The sequence below is a fragment of the Wyeomyia smithii genome, chromosome 2 (genome assembly GCF_029784165.1).
Source record: "Wyeomyia smithii strain HCP4-BCI-WySm-NY-G18 chromosome 2, ASM2978416v1, whole genome shotgun sequence".
Lineage (NCBI taxonomy): Eukaryota > Metazoa > Arthropoda > Insecta > Diptera > Culicidae > Wyeomyia > Wyeomyia smithii.
In genome coordinates this window covers 41,683,577-41,703,775 of record NC_073695.1, presented here as the reverse complement: position 1 = coordinate 41,703,775, position 20,199 = coordinate 41,683,577, and the positions used below count along the sequence as shown (strand labels likewise).

At 38.6% G+C, this 20,199-nt stretch overlaps 1 protein-coding gene across 4 annotated transcripts in view; it reads left to right on the top strand.

The window, feature by feature from the left end:
- Nucleotides 1-20,199, top strand: part of LOC129719689 (BAI1-associated protein 3) — a 240,006-nt gene that overhangs the window by 110,623 nt on the left and 109,184 nt on the right. For 2 of the 4 annotated variants that reach the window (XM_055671082.1, XM_055671080.1), the window contains 2 exons: nt 4,261-4,498; nt 5,145-5,168. In XM_055671082.1, coding sequence (XP_055527057.1) covers nt 4,261-4,498; nt 5,145-5,168 — 262 coding nt within the window. The remainder of the gene's footprint in view (nt 1-4,260; nt 4,499-5,144; nt 5,169-20,199) is intronic. The other 2 variants (XM_055671083.1, XM_055671081.1) reach the window with 1 other exon arrangement.

Below are 20,199 nucleotides of genomic sequence, written 5' to 3'. Positions count from 1 at the left end.
AATTAAAAGAAAACGAATATGATAAGAAAAAACTAGAAAATAACAAAGGAAAAGTCAATAAAAGTAATACGAAAATGACAAATATTCACAAGAAAACAAAAAACACAAATTAAGAAGAAATACAAATAGAGACGGGAAAAAATGAAAACTAAATAGGAGAAAATCTAAAAAAATATACATAAAATGAAAGAATAGCGGAGAAAAAAAAAAGTAGTAACCCTGAATATTATTATAACGAATAGAAAAAAAAGTGCAATAGAACTTGAGATATACAACGAAACAGGAATAAAAAAATTTCGAAACATGCAAGTAAAGTGGGAAAAAAATTATATAAAAATTAATTAGAAAAAAACGAAAAAATAGAAAAAAAATATAGAAACAGAAAAAAAACTTTCAATACAAAAAACTTGATGAAAAATTCGAAGAAAAATATTGCAAAAATGACAAAGACACAACAACTAGAAGAGATATAATGGCAGGAGAATATTATTATAAGCTGAGGAATATTATCAAAAACAAGAGGAAAATCTAAAATTGGGAAAATTTAGAGAATACTATATTGCGGAAATAATCTAAGTAGTAAGTAAGAAAAAAATATTAAGAAAAATATTAAGAAAAAAACCAATGGAAATATTTTAAAAACAAAAAAGAAAGTTATGAATGAAAAATAAAAAAAAAAAAACAAATAAAACAGATACATTGAAAATCTTCATAATGTTAATGTAAGGTAAAGTCGATAAAAATAATGTAAAGAAGATAAAGAAGAGTAATTCAGAAATTAAAATGAAAAATACAACCAATATAAGACAATTAATCGTTAATAAAACACCGGAAGAAAGAAAGCTATGTATAAGAAAATACACAAAAATCGCCAATCAGTACTAATGAGAAAACATTTATAAAAATTTGAAAAGGAATTGAAAATTTATTAAAAAAATACATAATTCAAACTGAGATGAAAATTTCAAAACAAAACTGTTACTGTTAAAGCATGGTAATGATAAAAGTGAAAACAAAATACAAAATTAAAAAATGGATGCAGGGAAATATAAATAACTAAGATGCATAATATACTAATAAGAATATAAAAATTAGAAATCGAAAACGAAAACAGAAATGAACAGTGAAAATAGAAAAAAGAAAAACATGTGAACAGAAATACGAAACAAGGAAATGTAAAATATTCACATGTAGACCTAATATATAAATCGAAACTGGAACAAACTAAAAACAAAGGAACAATAAAACAAATAATCAGAAAATCACAATCATAATCACAAACCAACATATTTAGAAAAAAGTCAAAAATTAAGAGAGATATAATGATAAAATAAGTTAAAACAAACGAAAAACAACCCAGGAAACAAAGAAAAGAACGAAACGGAAACGTTAAATTCAGAACTTTTGAAAAGTGGAAAGTTTAAAAATCACATGGAAGAAGGTTGATTTAAGAAAATGGACGCCAATAAAAAGAAGATGAGAAAAAGAAATTAATCGTAAATAACAAAACAATTGAAAAGGAAAATGATAAAGCATAATGAAAAACTAAAATACATCAAGAATATGAAAAGGAAAATTGACTAATAAAGAGCTGAAAAAAAATATAACAAAAAATGTAGAGATCGAAAAATAACTAAAGAATATGCAAAATAAACGTGGAAAATGTGAAAAAAATAATGAATAAGTAAGGCGACATTTATAAATTGCGTAACACCTATGGGGGGAGGGGGAGTTTTCTTAAGCTTTACAAATTGTTACATAGGGAAGTCAGGTTTAGCGTTACGTAACGGAAAAAATTCTGGAAAAACTGTTATTTTACTCTGAAAATAAGCATTTTTACTGAAGATGTAAGCAGTTTCGTTACGTTTACTTGTTTGGCATGGGAGTAAAAAGATTGGGTTTTTGTGCGGTACGTAATTTATGGATGTCATGTAATAAGAGTACCTAACCTGAAGAATAGATATTTACCAAAATAAACGAAAAAATAAAATAAGAATGAACATACAATGGAAAAGAAAATTGAAGAGTATAAAAAGAAAGAATGATCCCACAAATATTTTTGGCTTCCAACTTGAGTCTGTGGATCAATCTGTTGAATTTTAACGGAGGAGAACAAGTCTGACACAATTCCGCAATCCTTTGCTTTGCTATTTTGTCATCAACGTTCGTAACTGTGTCGTTGAGCAAACTAACCATCAAAAATGGTTCACACGCAGCAGCCATCAAAATAGTTATCAAAAGGTCAACAGCTACAACCTAGTCATAAACTTTTCGGACGAAGTACTCAGCAAATAGTTCGTATAAAGCTGTGCTATCCTAGAATTTTTTTCTGCTAAAATTGTTCCATAAATTTCCCGATACTGTTGGCTACCCTCAACGAACCAAATTTCTATGGGAGAACATGGCAAAAAGTTTTTAATGGAAATCGGCGCTTTGCCTTACTGTTGAACCACAGCCAAACAGAACAGGACGCGGTGAAGTGGTGGATTTGTGGCTGTGCGTTTATGTATGTGCGCGACAACAGACTCATTGTTTGACTTCGAGCTGCGAGTACAGGAAGAGTTTGGCTGACGGAAGCTCGTTGTGCTAATGAAAGTGTGAAATTAAAATGACATCAGGTGAAGTGTGCCGCTCGGGAAGTTGAACAACATTTTCACTCGGCAGAGAGTTGCGCTCATTAAAAATCAATTGAAACTGGTGCTTGTTTCGAACATGCGGAACACAATTAAATTGTGATTTTGGGAAGCGGAACTTCAACGTGGAAGTTTTTTTGGTTGGGTAATATTTCTTCGAGTTATTTTACTGTTGTTCTACTGGCGATCTCGATATCTGTACTGTAAGCCTAATATTGAAAAAAAAAAGCCGTCCACGTGGAGCCGAAATACATTTATAGTATCATTATGAGTGACCTGTTAAATTTTGAAAAACAAGAGTAGCATCGAAATATTTTATTAATACTGCACACTAGGAAACTGTTTGTCCTTGCATATAATAACAAAAGAGAACGCTTGGTTTATGAATACATTCCCTCTATCCATTCCATCAAATTTTAAATGCAATTTGGTTTCTCTTCAGACCTGTCGGATAAGTTTCCATCTATGAAATTGTCTTAGTGCAGTCTATTTTGATATGCAAGTATCATACTTTCAAGAAGCACGTACTGCCAAAGACGTGCTCTATGGTCTATTCCTGGAGCATCCCAGTTTTGTAGCCTGCTTCAATGGTTGTCATTATAAAACAAATACTTCTGGAAAAAAATTTTTTCATGCAATACGAAATCGGATTTACCTAAAAAGGAATGTTTTTCATTTCATTTGGGACATTTAGAATTGATACCAAAAACAAATTTTTGCATGAAAACTTTCAAAATATTATATTATATAATTATATTTTAAACAATGGATATTTCAGCTTATTCTTTCGAAAGAGCAGGTTAAAATCCCAAGTCTTGTATGCGTTTCGAACTATAAAATTTGTTTGATTATTCAGTACAACCACAGAGAGAACCGGATCTGCCTGATTGACGTGAAAGGGAACTACATGTCAGTCAGTTTATGAACAAGCAAGTACCGGGTTGTTGCTTGCTGCCGCCGTACTCGCCACATCAACACATTCGGTATATCGAACGTGCTGAGCATACTAAAGAACGGAGGGGGGTTTTCAACGGATTGCAAACTGAACTTTTGTTATGCACGTATCGCTGACTATTCTGGCATGCCGCAAGAGTGTTGATGGGGAGCAATATGTATTTGTTGTGCTTAAGTTTCATACACCGAGATTTTAACATCTAAGATGAAAAACGTCAAATAGTTCGGGCAACAGTATGAGAACCCACAAGTGTGATCCTATGAAAATAAACAGATTTCTGCGTAACGAGATTGGCCGCTCGAATAATTTTCCACAAATGAATTCCAAATCATCGATAGAGTCCACTCACCTGAGGGTTTCATGAATCGTATTCCTACTATCATTGAGTATGATATGAGCCTGACTAGCCCAAAAGCTGGTGAAAGGTAACTTGTGAAAATTCCAGCTGAATCGACTTAGCTTCACCGTAGAAAAAACAGACACAGAATTGCAGTTGACCTAATGCTGAAAATTCCTACGTTGGTTGGTTGGTTCCACAATGTGGCGAATGTTGTTGCCATATGAATGTTCGAATATATACGTGTACAAGTATTACGTAAACCCTCCTCGTTACCAAACAGTTCCTCTACATCATTCTTCTTTTCGATCTTTCTTCCCTTTTCACGTCTCTAGTGTGCAGGAGAACGACGGATCCTACTTCGAAAGCTTCACTGCGCTGTCATGGAAGAACGAAAACCGACGTCTGTCGGCGGTCCGAGCGGTGGAAACCCGTGCGGAAGTACTGCCGGAGAACGATAACGACCGACTGCTGGAGGACGACATCGAACGGTCCGAACAGAAGGAGCATCTCTATCTAGACGTCCTGTACGCGATTGCCAATACAGTTGGTGCACCGGCACCGGGCGGACAGGTAACTCGCCTATCCATACATTATTCCCCCTTACACACAAACCATGCCCACGTACTAAATTCCTACGAGAACAAAATCATTAATTGGTAAAATTTACGACTCCATTAACCCCAACAAATGCAATTTGTCAAAAAACGAACGGAGCATTAATGCTCCGGTAATGGATTCGTGAAATGAACTAGCTTCAATGGATTTTCTCTCTGTTCTCACTAAAAAAAGACACTATTATAAACATATCAAACGTCCAGTCTTCTGTTAATTTTTCACACCTCGCACAATTACTACCCCCAACTCCCACCCCTCTGGTAGTAAGTAACTTAGTTACTAGTGCACCAACATTCAACCGTTGCAAAAGTACAACCCTAGTCTTCCCATATCTCGTACAGGAGAAAAATCTATCGTTTATCCTTTTCTTCTCTTGTTTCTCTTCTGTCTCTCCCACTTTTTGCGCACTATCTTTCACCTGGACTATCTTCTCTGTTATCCTCCAATGACTATATGTGTATTATGAAAAAATAAAACACTGTGCACCGTCACCGTCGATCTGCCGCTGCTACCGGTCTTCAACGTCGCGTGCGTCTCTCTATCTCTCTCTCTGTGTGTGTCTGTCTGTATGTGCGGCGCCAACCGTCGTCCGACCCGGTAGTACAGCGGAAAAAAGCTACTGCAAGTAAATATATCTACCTCACATCCCTTTCTCGATACTAACTAACATCAACATCAGTACGATGCGATCGAAACGATGTTCATCCAATTATTTTCCGTTTGTGTGCGCGTTCGTTCTTTCGTTTTTGCTTACAATCAGTGTAATGTAAGCGCTGCAAACTGCAACCCACAGGCTATTCAACGGGCTTCCGTCGTAACCATTCGATTGGGATATCTCTTACTTTTAAACCGATCGAACATACCCACTAGTACCAGCAATCAGCATCTTCACCACCAACGAAGGACACCCGCCAGTCGATGCGGTTGCATCCTCAAACTTTCCACAACCACCAGCCATCGTTTAGCGTAATCCGATTCCGGAGGGCGGCTGCGAACAACCGGAACGAAATTACCCGGATATCTGTTGCAGCTGGTTAGGCGGTGAATCAACAGAAGGAGACAGTAAGTAATAACTCTAATAAAGCCGGTGCTGCTCCGAATGGAGCGCCATTCAACGCTGGATCAAAGGCTTACGTACTAATTCAGTTATTTGTGTCTGCTAAATCCCCCCGAAAGCTCATGTGCCTTACTAGTATCAGGGAAACAATTACGGCATGGATGTCTTGCCAATGTATTTCGACGGCTGTCAATTTCGGAGTATGACTCTTGCGCTTTTCAAATTCCGGTTACAACGTGGGAAAACTAATTCCGTTTCACGGTTCCACTCTCATCGCTCCGACGAATTCATCCCATTCAATTTCCTGACAAAATGCCACATCAGCGAATGAAACACGTACACAACAAACCACACGTGATTCCTTTTCCGCCTCCAGTCCCAATCGGAAGTCTGCCCATCCACGACACTCGCTTTGCCACCACTCGAGCGTACAGACAGTACAGAAGCTTTCCAGTCCAATCTGCACTCTCCGTCATAACTTTAACTTAGTGGCACCCGTTTTCAACGTAATTGAAAACTTCCATCATCCACCTTTCGTTACCATAGTTGCAGAATCATGTCCCACGAGGTCCGGGATCCAAACCTACAACCATCACACGCTGAAGAAAGTAAGCGAAAGCCATTCTCTAGTGCTACACTAACGTCTACATTGTTGTACTCCGCAGGATGTCATGCGACATCTGACGGACAGCAGAGAACACACGAGAATAAAAGCCATTAAATTTCTTCGACTAAACTCGCTTCCGGCCTCCACTTTTTGTTCGCCTCTTCTCTCGATGACAACAGGGCCCGGACAGGGTAAATTCGGTCGAAAGCCCATCGCCCTTGCTAGCGAAATGATTCATAAAATAATTGCAAGTCTAGTTGGGAATGTTGAAAGTGTGGACGCAAGGTTGTTTGTGCATACTGCATTAGGGCACACTTATCTTTACTTATAACCGTGCGTCCCCATAATCTTATCTTTACTTATAACCGAGCGTCCCCATAAGGTAATATTATTTTGGAAACAGCAAATTTTGCTCCAAACACAGCGATAATCTTGACAAGCATTATTCTACGTATGGTGAACAACTATATAATGACTTCAAGCGATTTATCACTACACGTGCTCAGTTCTACTAGGGGCATATTTTGCTCCGAAAAAAAAGCTGCGATTTGACGAATTTTTAATGTAGCGTTTTTAAGTAACAGTTATTACAAAACAAAACAAGAAAAAGTGCATTATTAACTAAAAAGGCTGATATTCTTATACCAATCGTTGTAGAATAGAACTGTTCAAAACGCGCCAGTTGAATATTCATGCAATTTACAGTACTTCTAATAATTTTTAAGCGACATTGATCACGTAGGATGATTGTAAAGATCTGTATAATGTACGGTTATGATGAAGCATATTCTAAAATACTTGATTTAGATGTTTTTTTTTTTAAATTACCTTTGCTGTTAAAAAAATAGTGAGGGAAACCAACAACAAAGTCTAATATGCTCCAATGTAGAAGGCTAATGTAGGTCTCGATCAACTATATTAGTAGAGAGAATTCGTTATCGATATTGTTTTCGGCACATTTTGCATGCTGTAGGATAAGAACAACAATACACCGTGACCCAGTGCTGAGTCTAGAAAATTTCCAGCTCCAAAAGATCCTCGACCAGATCGGGAATCTAACCCGATATCACAACCTTGTGAGAGAGCTAGCCGACCGACATCGCTAACAGAACCACGGGTACCAGGCTCATATTCCCCTAACAGAAATAAGCACACGAAGTGAGAATCGCTTAAAGTTTCAAAAGTAAAATCAAAGCAATGGATTCACAGTGCATTCTAAGGGAACTGCTCCATTATTCATCTTAGCCCATATATTCTCTCATACAACATGAAAACACAATTGAAAACAGAAAAAAAGCATATTTTCTAACTAAACCAATCTGCTTATCCATGGAATGGATTTTTCTTAGTTCACTTTAGATTCCTCATAAAGTATAATCCCCAAAAACTCACTTAAAAGCACTAAATTTGATATAATAGTCGGGCATCTGCACTCGAAAACTGATTCAATCCAATTACCTACCTCAGAAAACAAAATCCGCGCATTGTTATATACGGCTAAAGCGGGACTCGTTCAGCAGCCAACCAAAGTTTTTTTTCATCACTATCGGACCATTTTGATTTTATTCACTGAACAAAATCACTTACTACACTAAGAATACTTTAATCTTTCCTAAATTTCATCTGTATGTGTTTTCATCTGTTTTCACTGCGTTGAAGAAAATCAAAAGTTGCCAAATCAGCTTCTGTTAATACGAAAAAATCCTACTGAAAATGATGGATTATTCCGAGATAATTGACATAAATCTACAGCACTGTAGTGGTTACCTAGGTTACCAATTTTGCACGTAAACAACTATAGCGGATATCTAGGTAACCTACTAAGACGGGCTGCGGCTACGTTCATTCATGATAATGTGATTGGTTCATGATTAACAGTATGATGAATATAGGGGCGTCGTGAGATGAGTAATTGGGCAGTGATTCAAGTTTTGAGATGGATATGGAAGCGTTGTGAAAAATGTTTTTTTTTTACAAAATTCGGGATAAATCTAGCTAATTTTACTAAATATACAATGCTGAACGATTCCATAAGAGCACGTAAGCATATTTAGTTTATTTGATCAATGATTTCGTGAAAATTTGGTGTTTAATCCATGCATTCTTCGTGAATATCGGCTTAATGAGATGAATAATGTAGCAGTTCTCCTACCTCAGTTTTATTTCGATCGTTTTTAGGTAAAAATGATGAAAGTTAGTGAAATAAATTGAAATATTCATAGGTAATTAAATTTCATAGTACAATAAATCACATTAAATTAATTAAAATATTCATAGTACAATAAATTCCATATTACAATGAATAACATGTTGGACAGATTCACAGACAATTCTACAGTTTTTCAAATATTTTATTCTTTATGTCGCACTTCTGTAGAGAAACATTCATCATTTAATTCATCATTTAAAGCCGCATGTGTGGGAGAACAGTACAAAACGCAGCAGTTAAGCATTTACGCAGTTTACAGCACTTCTAATCATTTTTAAGCGACATTGAACGTATAGAAATAATGTAGAATCTATACATAAAATGTATGACGAAGCTTATTCTAGTATACTCGATTTCAATGCTATTTTCGATAAAAATTATGATTGCTACCAAACAAGCTTGTATCAATTTTTGGCAGCACTTTGAATGTTATTGTGTCAGATAATTTCGATGATTCGCATGTTCAAAAATCATCATTCCAGATTGAACTTCCTCAATTTTCATTCGATTTTGAATCAACAAGTTTCATTATCAATTTCAAGAAGATTTTTAGTTTTTTTTTCGACTTTTGTTCAGAGACCTGCCATTGTGCGCTGGTGCGTTCTACATAGTTCTCCCAAAGGATGACTTTTAGAAAATTTCCTGAACTTACATTTGGAAATATTGGAAAAATACTTTTTGCCGATTGATTTTATAAACCAATAGTGATTATGGAAAGAGGGTCATCTCATTTTTTATATCAAGTTTTTATCAGGGAAACGGTGGATCAAAACGCCACAGAGTTTTATATCCGACGTTTCGACCTTTCGGACTTGGTCTTCCTAAGGGAATATAAAGCTGTACCGTTTTTCGTTAAACGCAAGTTTGAGGAAGGCCACGTCCGAAAAGTCGAAACGTCGGACGTAAACCATAGTAAAAGAATTTCACGCCAACTCGACTGAGAGGCTGGTAGCAATCTTTCAGAATTCAACTTTGCATTTTTTTACAAAATATTTATCTGTACCAACATTCGAAAAGGGCTAAAGTTATTTATTGATGGTTTAAAATAGTTTATTTGACACGGCACGATACAAATTATGTTTAACTGAGCCAAGTACATGTTTTTTCTAATTCTAAGTTAGCAGGGAAAAGAGGGAGGCACATTTTTTATATCTCGCGGCCGACTACGAGCTAGTGGGAATTTAAGGTGAGAGGAGGGGAGTTACAATTTTGATTTTAGCTATATTGAGTTACAGAATTCATTTATTTGTACATGGCTAAGCAGTGATGTTCCATTTGAGCAGTTTTGGTCTGAGGTGTCTGCGTGAACATAAAGGAGCCGAGTCTTCGTTTTAGTGTCTCCACCATGGTGTATCATTTTCATTCATTTTATGACGGGAATTGTAATCTAGCAAATAGATAAAAAAAATTCAAATTTTAATTCCAGCGTTTTTTATAAACCCGTATAGCTGTGTCATGTACTGGAGATCACCGCTCCCCAGAATGTCTCTAACGGGTGCGTTCGGTTGTTTTCCTCGGGCCCGAAGGGAATCTATAAGCTCGGACCTAACACCACAGTATTCGGTACACGACCAAACCATGCTCGATGTCATGGTAGCCATCGCCACAAACGCAGTGATTACTGTCTACAAGCCCTATACGAAAGAGATGCGTGTTTAACGTATAGTGATTGGACATAAGTCTGGACATCACGCGAATGAAGTCCCGACCTACATCCAACCCCTTGAACCATGCTTTCGTCGATACCTTAGGAAAAATGGAACATAGCCACCGTCCCAGTTCATCTGAGTTCCATGATAACTGCCAACTGTTGGGTGTTCTCTGACGCAAAATGCTATAAAATTCATCATAAGCAATTGGTCTTACATAAATATCGCTATCAATAGCACCCACCTTAGCTAAAGCGTCAGCCTTTTCATTGCCCGGAATGGAGCAATGAGAAGGGACCCACGCTAAGGTAACCCGGTAATTTTTATCTGTTAAAGCACTTAAAAACCGCCGTATTTTCCCCAGGAAATACGGGGTGTGCTTCACAGTCTTCATCGATCGCAGAGCCTCAATGGCACTGAGACTGTCGGTGAAGATGAAGTAGTGGTCTATGGGCAGGGTTTCGATGATCCCAAGAGAGTACTGAATAGCAGCGAGTTCTGCGACGTACACGGGAGCAGGAGTACGAGTTTGTAGGAGGCGGTAAAATTTTCGTGGAAAACACCGAAGCCAGTGGACTCATCTAGATTAGATCCGTCAGTATAAAACATTTTATCACAACTCACATGTTTAAACGTATTTGAAAAAATCTTTGGAATCTCTTGTGGGCGCCATTGATCCGGGATACCAATAATGTCTTCTTTCATGGTGGTGTCGAAGAATATAGCATTGTTAGAAGTATCTAAAGGTGCGACATTGAAGGGAACGTATGAAGAAGGGTTAATATCTTGAGCCATGTAGTCAAAATATAAAGTCATAAATCTAGTTTGGGATTGAAGGTCGACCAACCTCTCATAATTTTCAATTACTAACGTGTTCATGACCGTACAACGAATTAGTAACCGGTAAGAGAGATTCCAAAAACGATGTTTCAACGGAAGAATACCCGCAAGCACTTCAAGACACATCGTATGGGTCGACTGCATGAAACCCAAGGCAATACGCAAACAACGATATTGTATTCTCTCTAATTTTGTAATGTGCGTGTTCGCGGCGGAGCGAAAGCAAAAACAGCCGTACTCAAGAACTGACAATATCGTTGTTTGGTATAACCTTAGAAGGTCTCCTGGGTGAGCACCCCACCAGGTTCTGGTAATCGTACGAAGAAAATTGATCCTCTGTTGGCATTTTTGTGTCAGATACCTAATATGACAAGCCCAGGTGCATTTAGAGTCGAACCAGACCCCGAGATATTTAGCGACTAAAACCTGAGTGATCGTTTTACCCGTTAGTAGGAGCTGCAGCTGAGCTGGGTTATGCTTCCTAGAAAAAACGACCAGCTCAGTTTTCTCCGGAGAGAATTCGATACCCAGCTTAAGAGCCCATTCAGACAAATTGTCTAAGGTATCTTGCAATGGTCCTTGCAGATCGCTAGCCTCGCTACCAGTAATGGATACAACGCTATCGTCTGCAAGTTGCCTTAGCGTGCATGAATTTGCAAGACATTCATCGATGTCATTGACGTAAAAATTATATTAGAGAGGACTTAAACATGAGCCCTGGGGGAGGCCCATGTAACTAATTCGGGAAGTTGTCGAATCGCCATGTGAGAAATACATATGCTTTTCTGACAACAATTTGAGCAAAAAGTTATTCAAATTTGGCGAAAGTCCCTGCGAATGAAGTTTCGCGCTTAAAACTTCTACAGAGACAGAGTCAAAAGCCCCCTTAATATCCATGAACGCAGAAGCCATTTGCTCTTTTCGAGCAAAGGCTAGTTGAATTTCAGTAGAAAGCAACGCTAGGCAATCGTTCGTCCCTTTGCCCCGGCGAAAGCCAAATTGAGTATCAGAAAGTAACCCGTTTGTTTCGACCCATTTGTCTAACCGTAAGAGGATCATTTTCTCCATTAATTTCCGGAGGCAAGAGAGCATCGCAATCGGCCTATATGAATTGTGATCAGAGGCAGGTTTCCCGGGTTTCCGAATAGCAATGACTTTTACCTCCCTCCAGTCATGCGGAACAATATTTAGCTCAAGAAACTTGTTGAACAAATTCAGCAAGCGTCTTCTTGCAGAGTCGGGTAGATTCTTCAACAGGTTGAATTTTATTCTATCTAACCCTGGAGCCTTATTGTTGCACGACAGGAGAGCCATTGAAAATTCCAACATCGAAAATGGAGTTTTCTGTTCCGGTACAGAGTCCGGACAGACCTTTTTGGCAAAATCGAGTATCCAGCGATCTGAATACTCCTCACTTTCATTCGAAACGTCACGATTCCGCATGCGCCTGGCGCTATCCCAAAGAGTGCTCATCGCTGTTTCCCTCGACAACGCGTTTACGAACCGCCGCCAGTACCCGCGTTTTTTCGCCTTTACTAAGCTCTTCATCTGCCTGCCCAGTGCCCCGGTAGTCCTTATACGCCGCGGACCTTCGCGCGTACAGCTCAGAGCACTCTTTGTCCCACCATTTGTTGGGAGGGCGCTGTCTAATCGTTACCCCGGGTATCGGTTTCGTCTGAGCTTGAGTCGCAGCGTCGATTATCAAGCCAGCTAAGAACGCGTATTCTTCCTCCGGAGGAAGTTCCTCGTGAGTCTCGATAGATTGCGCTATAATAGACTCATAACACTTCCAATCAATATTACGTGTAAGGTCGTAGGAAATATTGATTGGGTTCGGGGGAGTTGAACCATTAGCAATTGATATAACGATTGGAAGATGATCACTACCGTGGGGATCGTTGATTACTTTCCACCGGCAATCTAGCGCTAGTGATGTCGAGCAGAAGGATAGGTCAAGCACGCTTTCACGTGCTGGAGGATTAGGTACACGTGTCGCTTCCCCAGTATTCAAAACTGTCATATTGAAGTCGTCGATCAAGTTACAGATTAAAGAAGATCGGTTGTCGTCGTACAGCGACCCCCATAGCGAACAGTGAGAGTTAAAATCTCCCAAAATCAAAAAAGGTGCGGGAAGAAATTCTGCTATGTCAATAAGTTGCTTCTGTTCAATCCGCGCGGATGGGGGAATATATAATGAAACAAGGCAAAGGTCTTTTCCATTCATATTCGTTTGAATGGCAACAACTTCAATATTCGAGATCGACGGGAGGTCGATTCTGAAAAAAGAATAGCACTTTTTGATGCCTATAAGTACCCCTCCACCGTGTGAGTCTCGATCTCGACAAATGATGTTGAAATCGTGGAAATTAAGTTGGTCATTTGAATTGAGAAAAGTTTCACAGAGCGCGAACGCATCACAATTGTATGTGTTTATCAAATGTGAAAATAAATCGAATTTGGGGATGATACTTCTGCAGTTCCAAAGATTCGATAGCTGAAATGAGGGGCCAAGTTGCTGTGAGTTGCTTCAAATAGGTTTTCACTGTAGGGAGAAGGGCAAGAAGAATGTTTTGAAGGGGATCTGGTATGTTGAATGTTTTGAATATCCAGTCCAGAATATCTGAGAATTTTATGAACCCTGTTTCTTTTATGTCTTCTGATCGAGAAATTAGTGCACGAGGGGTTTTTGGTGCCCCAGGAAGCGGTGGGTACTCCTGGTTCGATTTGAAATTAAAACCGGGGGGTACTTGCTTCGATTTTCTTCGCCGCTTCCTTTTTGTGTTGTCTGATAGGTCATTCCGCTAGGGGTTATCTTACGACCTTTGCGAGAAAGATTAGGAGAGTTGAGCATTCTCCTCTTCCTAGATCCATCTGGCAAGGCATAAGAACACCCTTCGACGGGATCGTCAGATGTACCCTCATCGGTTGACAAAAAGGAAAAGATGTTTCGTGTCGAGGGTGGCTCAGCCCTCTTAAGCATTTCTGCAAAAGAGCGCTTTGATCGTTCCTTAAGGGAACGCTTAATTTTTTCCTCGCGCTGTTTGTACGCGGGACACGCCGAAAGGTCATGCCGAGTTCCCTCGCAGTAAAGACACTTTTCAGTATCCTCACTGCAAGCGGTCTCAGCATGATTGCCTCCGCACTTGCTGCAGCGTGCCTTGTTGCAGCAGTAGGTGGCTGTATGACCTAACTGCTTGCAGTTTTGGCAATGCATGACCCGCGGTACAAACAGGCGTACAGGCAGACGAACTCTGTCCAAAGAGATGTAGTTCGGCAGTGCGGATCCGGCGAATGTTACACGGAAGGAATCAGAAGGGAGGAAATTCTTCTTCCCTTCTTCGATGGATACTGAATGCAATTGCTTGACATCCAGTATCTTTAGATCTTGAATCAGGGGGTTCTTGAAGCAGCCAACCCCGTGACGCAAAATGTCATCGACCGTGAGGCTTCCTCCGGTAACCACACCGTCGATCTCCACGTCCTTGGCAGGGATGTACACGCGTTACTCTCTCGTGAAGAGCTCGTAGCTAGCAATTGCGTTTGCTTGCTCCAAGCTACTCACGACAACTCGCAGTTTGTTCGGTCTAACCTTTGTAATTTCGGTTACGTCCGAAAACTGTTTTGCCAGGTCCTTGCCTATTTGTATAATGTTAAGAGGCTTCTTTATGGGCCTGAAGTAAACTACGAACGGACCTTCCGAAGCATCTGGGTAAGCTTTCGCCCGTGTTGCCGGTACCCTTGGTACGGGGCTAGGTAGCGGGGAAGGTAGAGGGGAATTGATGGGGGAGATCTCAATCTCTTCCCCATTTGTTTCCACATACAGGAATAGTTGCACCTGCATGTCGTCCATTTTGCGGGAGCGTTACGCTCTACCACCCACAAACGATAAATATTCGAATGTGGGGGGGGGGGGTCAAGTAGTTGATATTAAATTTTAAAAACAATTTTCAAACTATAATGGATCAAAATAAAAAAAGGCAGTAATACTAATACTAATAACGATAGTAATAATAATGATAATAATAATAATAATAATAATAATAATAATAATTATAATTATAATAATAACAATAATAATAATGTGAATAATAATGATAAAAATTCTAAAGTGAATACTTCACCGAACGTCTGAGTCACGACCTCACGGCTGATAGTAAGATCAATCGAGCGTCTCCGCAGAACAAACAATGACGATCCAGCTTCGTGTTGTGACACAGAGGCCGTATCCTACACGCGACCTTGTAGATGCCATTTGTAGTTGACTTCCACTCGCTCGATCGTATGGTGGTCCGTGCTGCTAGCGGGGTAACAGTGGTGCGGGAGAATTATTCTTACTGATATATCAGCTGCGTATCAGATCACTGGCGGGGTAGCCTGCCCCTACCAGTGTGCAGAAGATGTTTCTGCCGATATCTGCAGGCTATTGTTATCGCGCAGCACAAGAACTAATCGACAAAAAAAACACCCGTACGATAACTTGTGTATTGTTATTTTGCGAACTCAAACGGAGATAAACAATTCGCGTCTAATCGAGACGAAAGCAAAACAACGAATCGCTGAAGTTATTTACATAAATCGATATATCTGAATAATGACAAGAGATGAAGAAAAGTTGTCAAGGAATGACTTCTAGGTAATGGTCCGAACTTTCATTTAATAATATTGAGAAACAAATTAGTTTGAGATCCTACACCGACAAATGTCATTTAAGGGGTAATATCCACCAAATGCTTAAAAAACAAGGCTTTTTTCATGATTTTTTAAAAGGACATTTGAGATGTAAGGTATATAAATAATATATCGTTGGATTAAGCAACTCTTGGAATATAGAACAAAAATGTATTGCTAATTTTTTTTACAAAATGGCGGTTGTGCAGCAATTGCCGTAAACCGCTTTTTTAAGTTTTTCCGCGGCAAGCAGTAGAAATCTTGCCCCCCTATAACCAAAACAAATTTTTTTCATTGTCTACATAAGTGTCGCTAGTGAAGTACACATGATTATATTTTTAGAATTTTTCTTCGCAAAATGGCAACGGTTTGAAGAAAAAATTCATTTTCGACAAAAAAAATCGACTTTAATTATTTATAACTTTTGTTGTTGTTAATCAATCGCTAAAATCGTGTGTACTTCACTAGATAATCTAATGAAGAAGATACAGTTAAAATTTCAAGTCAATCGGATGTAAACTTTTTAAGTTCTACTGCTCGCCGATTTTGAAAACATGGTTTTGAGAAAAACGCGTTTATAGTTTCAAAATGCTATAAATTTTAAGAATCGCAATACGAAGCCCCTAAAAATTTTTTTACCTTCAGCCATCTATCCCTACGCCGTAAAGTTGTCCTCCCTGGGCTTTATTTTCCTCCTGTACGGCTGCGCCTAGCCTCTTTCGCGATATCAGACATGTGATGCTCAGCGACTTTGACGCGGTTGGCGTCCGATCCCACGCAAAACTCAAACTTGCCACTTATATTTAAATACTTTTGTATGTCATATCACAGGTAAAAAGTATAGAAAAACTCAAACAAAGAACGTAAACATCGAGAACGGCTGATCGACTAAACAAATGTAAATTGTGAGCAAACACATGCTGTAGAGACGCTGTAACGGTCGAAACTTGATGCAGCGACCTCTATACTTAAAATTTGAAACACGAGATTGATCATAGGCAACTTCTACTAGTTGAAAAAGTCTCGAAATTAAAAATAAACGAGCATCGCCAAAATTAACGAAAAATTTTATTTTGGAGCATAAAAGTTGTTCGGTGAAAATTGATTTAATCCAATTTTGAGTTTAGATCAATACTTGGGCGATGTAGATTTTGATTCTAGGATAATTTTAGCATGATTCAAGCCGATAAAAAAATGAAAAGAAAAAAAAATGTTTGGTAGATATTACCCCTTAAAAAAGTTATTCCAAAATAAGATCGGTCATGTCACATTTCTTTCAAGATATTTTCAGATAAGCAAGCGGCTTTATACATGGTCGTTTAGGAGCCGTTTGAGAAAGTTTACCCAGTTTGGTTGATAAGAAAAATTTCAGGATAGATAAGAAAAATTTCAGGATAGATTTAGTTATATGAAAAACAAAAATCTGTGATGACCAGTTTTTTCAATACCACTTTTTGTTTTCATCATTCAAAGCCATTTTTTCAGTGTAGGATCTAAAAATTCATCACAAAATGTTGTCAAAAACGCTTGTGATCTTTTGACAAATCAAAAATTTCGTCAAAAAATCACAAGCGCTCTTGAAAAAATTTCGAAAATTTCCTGAAAAGTTCGAGTTGGTGTTATGCAAAATGGTCCGAATATGGTTATACTGTTACCCAACTTAATGATGAGGACAGTATACTTTATGACCTTCATGTGCAGGTAGAACACTTTACTAAAAAAAAACAATACAAAATTTAGTTAAGAGACAACCGTACAGAACGCACCAGCGAGGTAAGATCGCCCACGCTATTACTTTTAGTCATTATGGTGCACTTTTTGGTATGAAAACTGAAGAAAGCTGGGTTTAGGGGCGTTTCTCGCTTGAAAATGCGTTGCGGCACCAACTTTGAAAGCCCATATCTTTTGAACTAAAAATAACACCAACTCGAAATTTTCAAGAAAATTTCGAAATTTTGTCAAAAATACTTGTGATTTTTTGCAGATTTTTCAGTGCCCCAGACCCTGATTTTCCAACATATTGTTTTAAATAATTCATTTAACACGGCACAATACACATTAATATTCTACGGAGCCAATTATATCAAGTATCTTATTTCAGAGCAATCGATGTTTGATGATCGTCTTCGGTTCGGCACGCAACGAATAAAGAACAGCACCACACAGGGATGCTTCATTTTAATCTTTGTTTTGAATTTCAAAAAATATTATTCTATGCAATCTATATTAAATCAACAGATTTGAAACCAGAGCCAAGATACATGCGCAACTTTCAGAAAATTACTCTTGAGTCTAAGCAATTTTTCTTTCCAAGAAAAAAACTCAGTTTGCTAGGTCAGATACGTGTGCAAAGTTTTATTTAAAATAAAATGGTCGAATGGATATTTGCTTCTTTCAAATCATTTGGCGAGGTTTTTCTCAAATGCTAATACAGTGCTTTTCCGATTTTATCAACAGTCGTTTTTATCACTACTCGCCAAATTCACGTTCGATTTTCTCACGCTTTTTAAAAAAACAAAAATCTAAATCAAGAATAATATACTTCCAGTTCTAGAAAGTGTATTGGAAACATAATTTTCGATTGTGCCTTGTGTCCGATTTTTATCATTTCACTAAATTCACGGTTTCGACAAATTCACGGTGAAATTTTTTTGGCCGTGCTAATCAAAAAAGGACTGTAATATCAAAAATGTCAAAATTACGTAGATTTCCAAAAATATCAAAACCTAAAAGTGTCCGAAATACCATTGGATAATTTGAAAAATGTCAAAAACGTCGAAAACGTTGACAGTATTGATAATGTCAATATTATTATTTAATTTTGTTTTTTTTTTTGAAATTATTTTTTTTTTTTATCTTTACCATCCTTGATGGCATATTTGTTACCATTTCTGTTCGTACCGGCATATTTGGGACAATTGCGTAATTGTGACATAACGAAAGAAAATAACTATTTTACGTTCGTTGATTGCAAATTTGAATATTTTTTCTGTGATTTGGTTATCCAGAAAATTCGATTATCCAGCGTGATACTCCGGATAGTTCAACTTGCATAACAGAGAATACCTTCAAAATTCAACTATAGTTCCGCTTTAATATCTTCTACCTATTCCAAAATCAAATGACAAAAGGTGCCAATTCCAATGCAAAGCACAGCTCACTTATTAGTCGCGCGTCACCGCCTGCTGGGACCTTCGCAACTAACACTCAACTTTCACCTTGTCAGCTCGCTCCTCCAGGTTGAGTTGGCCTTGGCCCCTCGTCGTTGCAAACAGAACACCCGAAATGCGATGGCAAAGGAAAGTCATCAGTATCAATTTGTTCCGCCATCTGTTAACGTTTCACTCCGGGAAACCACTTCAAAACTTCATCAGCCAGCCAAAAGATACTGTCAGGCACCGGTCTGGATATGCAATATCGGCGCCTCTTCAGTTATAACAACCTTCGATACTCGGACCGCTTGGCATTAAGTCCTCCGAGACGGGAAAGTGAGAAGTTTCATTCAGCGTTCTGTGTTTGATCCTTGTGTTTCAGCATCGACCCATCGAGCGAAGCTTTGTTAGAACAAATGATTGCGAAAGGCGGGTTTTCCTTCGGGATGCGGGTAAATTTTGCTTCGGTATGCTTTTGGAGTGCACTGCGTGATGAACTGTACCATGAACTGAGAACGCACACGTTAGGTAATCATATGAAAACCAACGAGTTACTGGATGTAATTTTCTGACTTTCCACCGAACGACGCTATCAGTATACGTTCACTAAACCAACACCAACACTCAAGGTCCAGGCAGGAATTCGTTACGTTCTAGGTTTGCTTACATTCGATACATGCTAGAATCAACAAAATAATTAAACGCTATCCTTAGCAGAATATATTTCACCAGTGAGGTTCACAAAGGTTTGTGCGGGAATATTTCCTCTCCCACGATTGATTTGCCTGATTTGGGTGTTTCATTTTTTTTATGCGAAATTGACTCTTTCCAAAGATGTGCTTTGAATGAAAACCATATTGCTGCCCTTACCGTGACGGTGACACAAAATGTCCTCACAGTTTTTCTCTCTCGCCACTGGCGTGGAAAAAAACTGGTTTATACAATTCATCGCAAAACGCTCGGTACCAGTAAATCGCTCCAAATCCACTTTAACCATATTTCAATTCAACCCATTTTCGTGTATAATGCGGTAACACAGCACCAACAATTGCAGCCCAATCTTCTTCTGCACACAGATGAACGCTTCCGAAATCAACCGCAAACGAAAACCGAACCCTTTTTCCTTTGCGGCTCTCTGATTCCCCCGCTTCATAATCCAACTCTTGACGTAACCCTCTCCAGTGAAAGGAATATCAAATTTTACCTTGCCGTAGAAGGATTTATCGGCTTTAGTCGGCCCATTTCGACGCAACGCCCACCGGCTCCCACGCCCGCCATCTTGAGTTTAACCCGCCGGCAGCCACAACAGTCAGCATGCGAAGAAGTTAGACATCCTTATGTTAGACAGGTTCTGCTCGGTTCTGCGTGAAATCGGTAGACAAGCTGATATTTCGACCAGAGAAAAAGTGGAATATATGTGGTCTTGGCACGTAAAGCTGTATCCGACGATAGCTCCCAAACACTTGCGAAACGA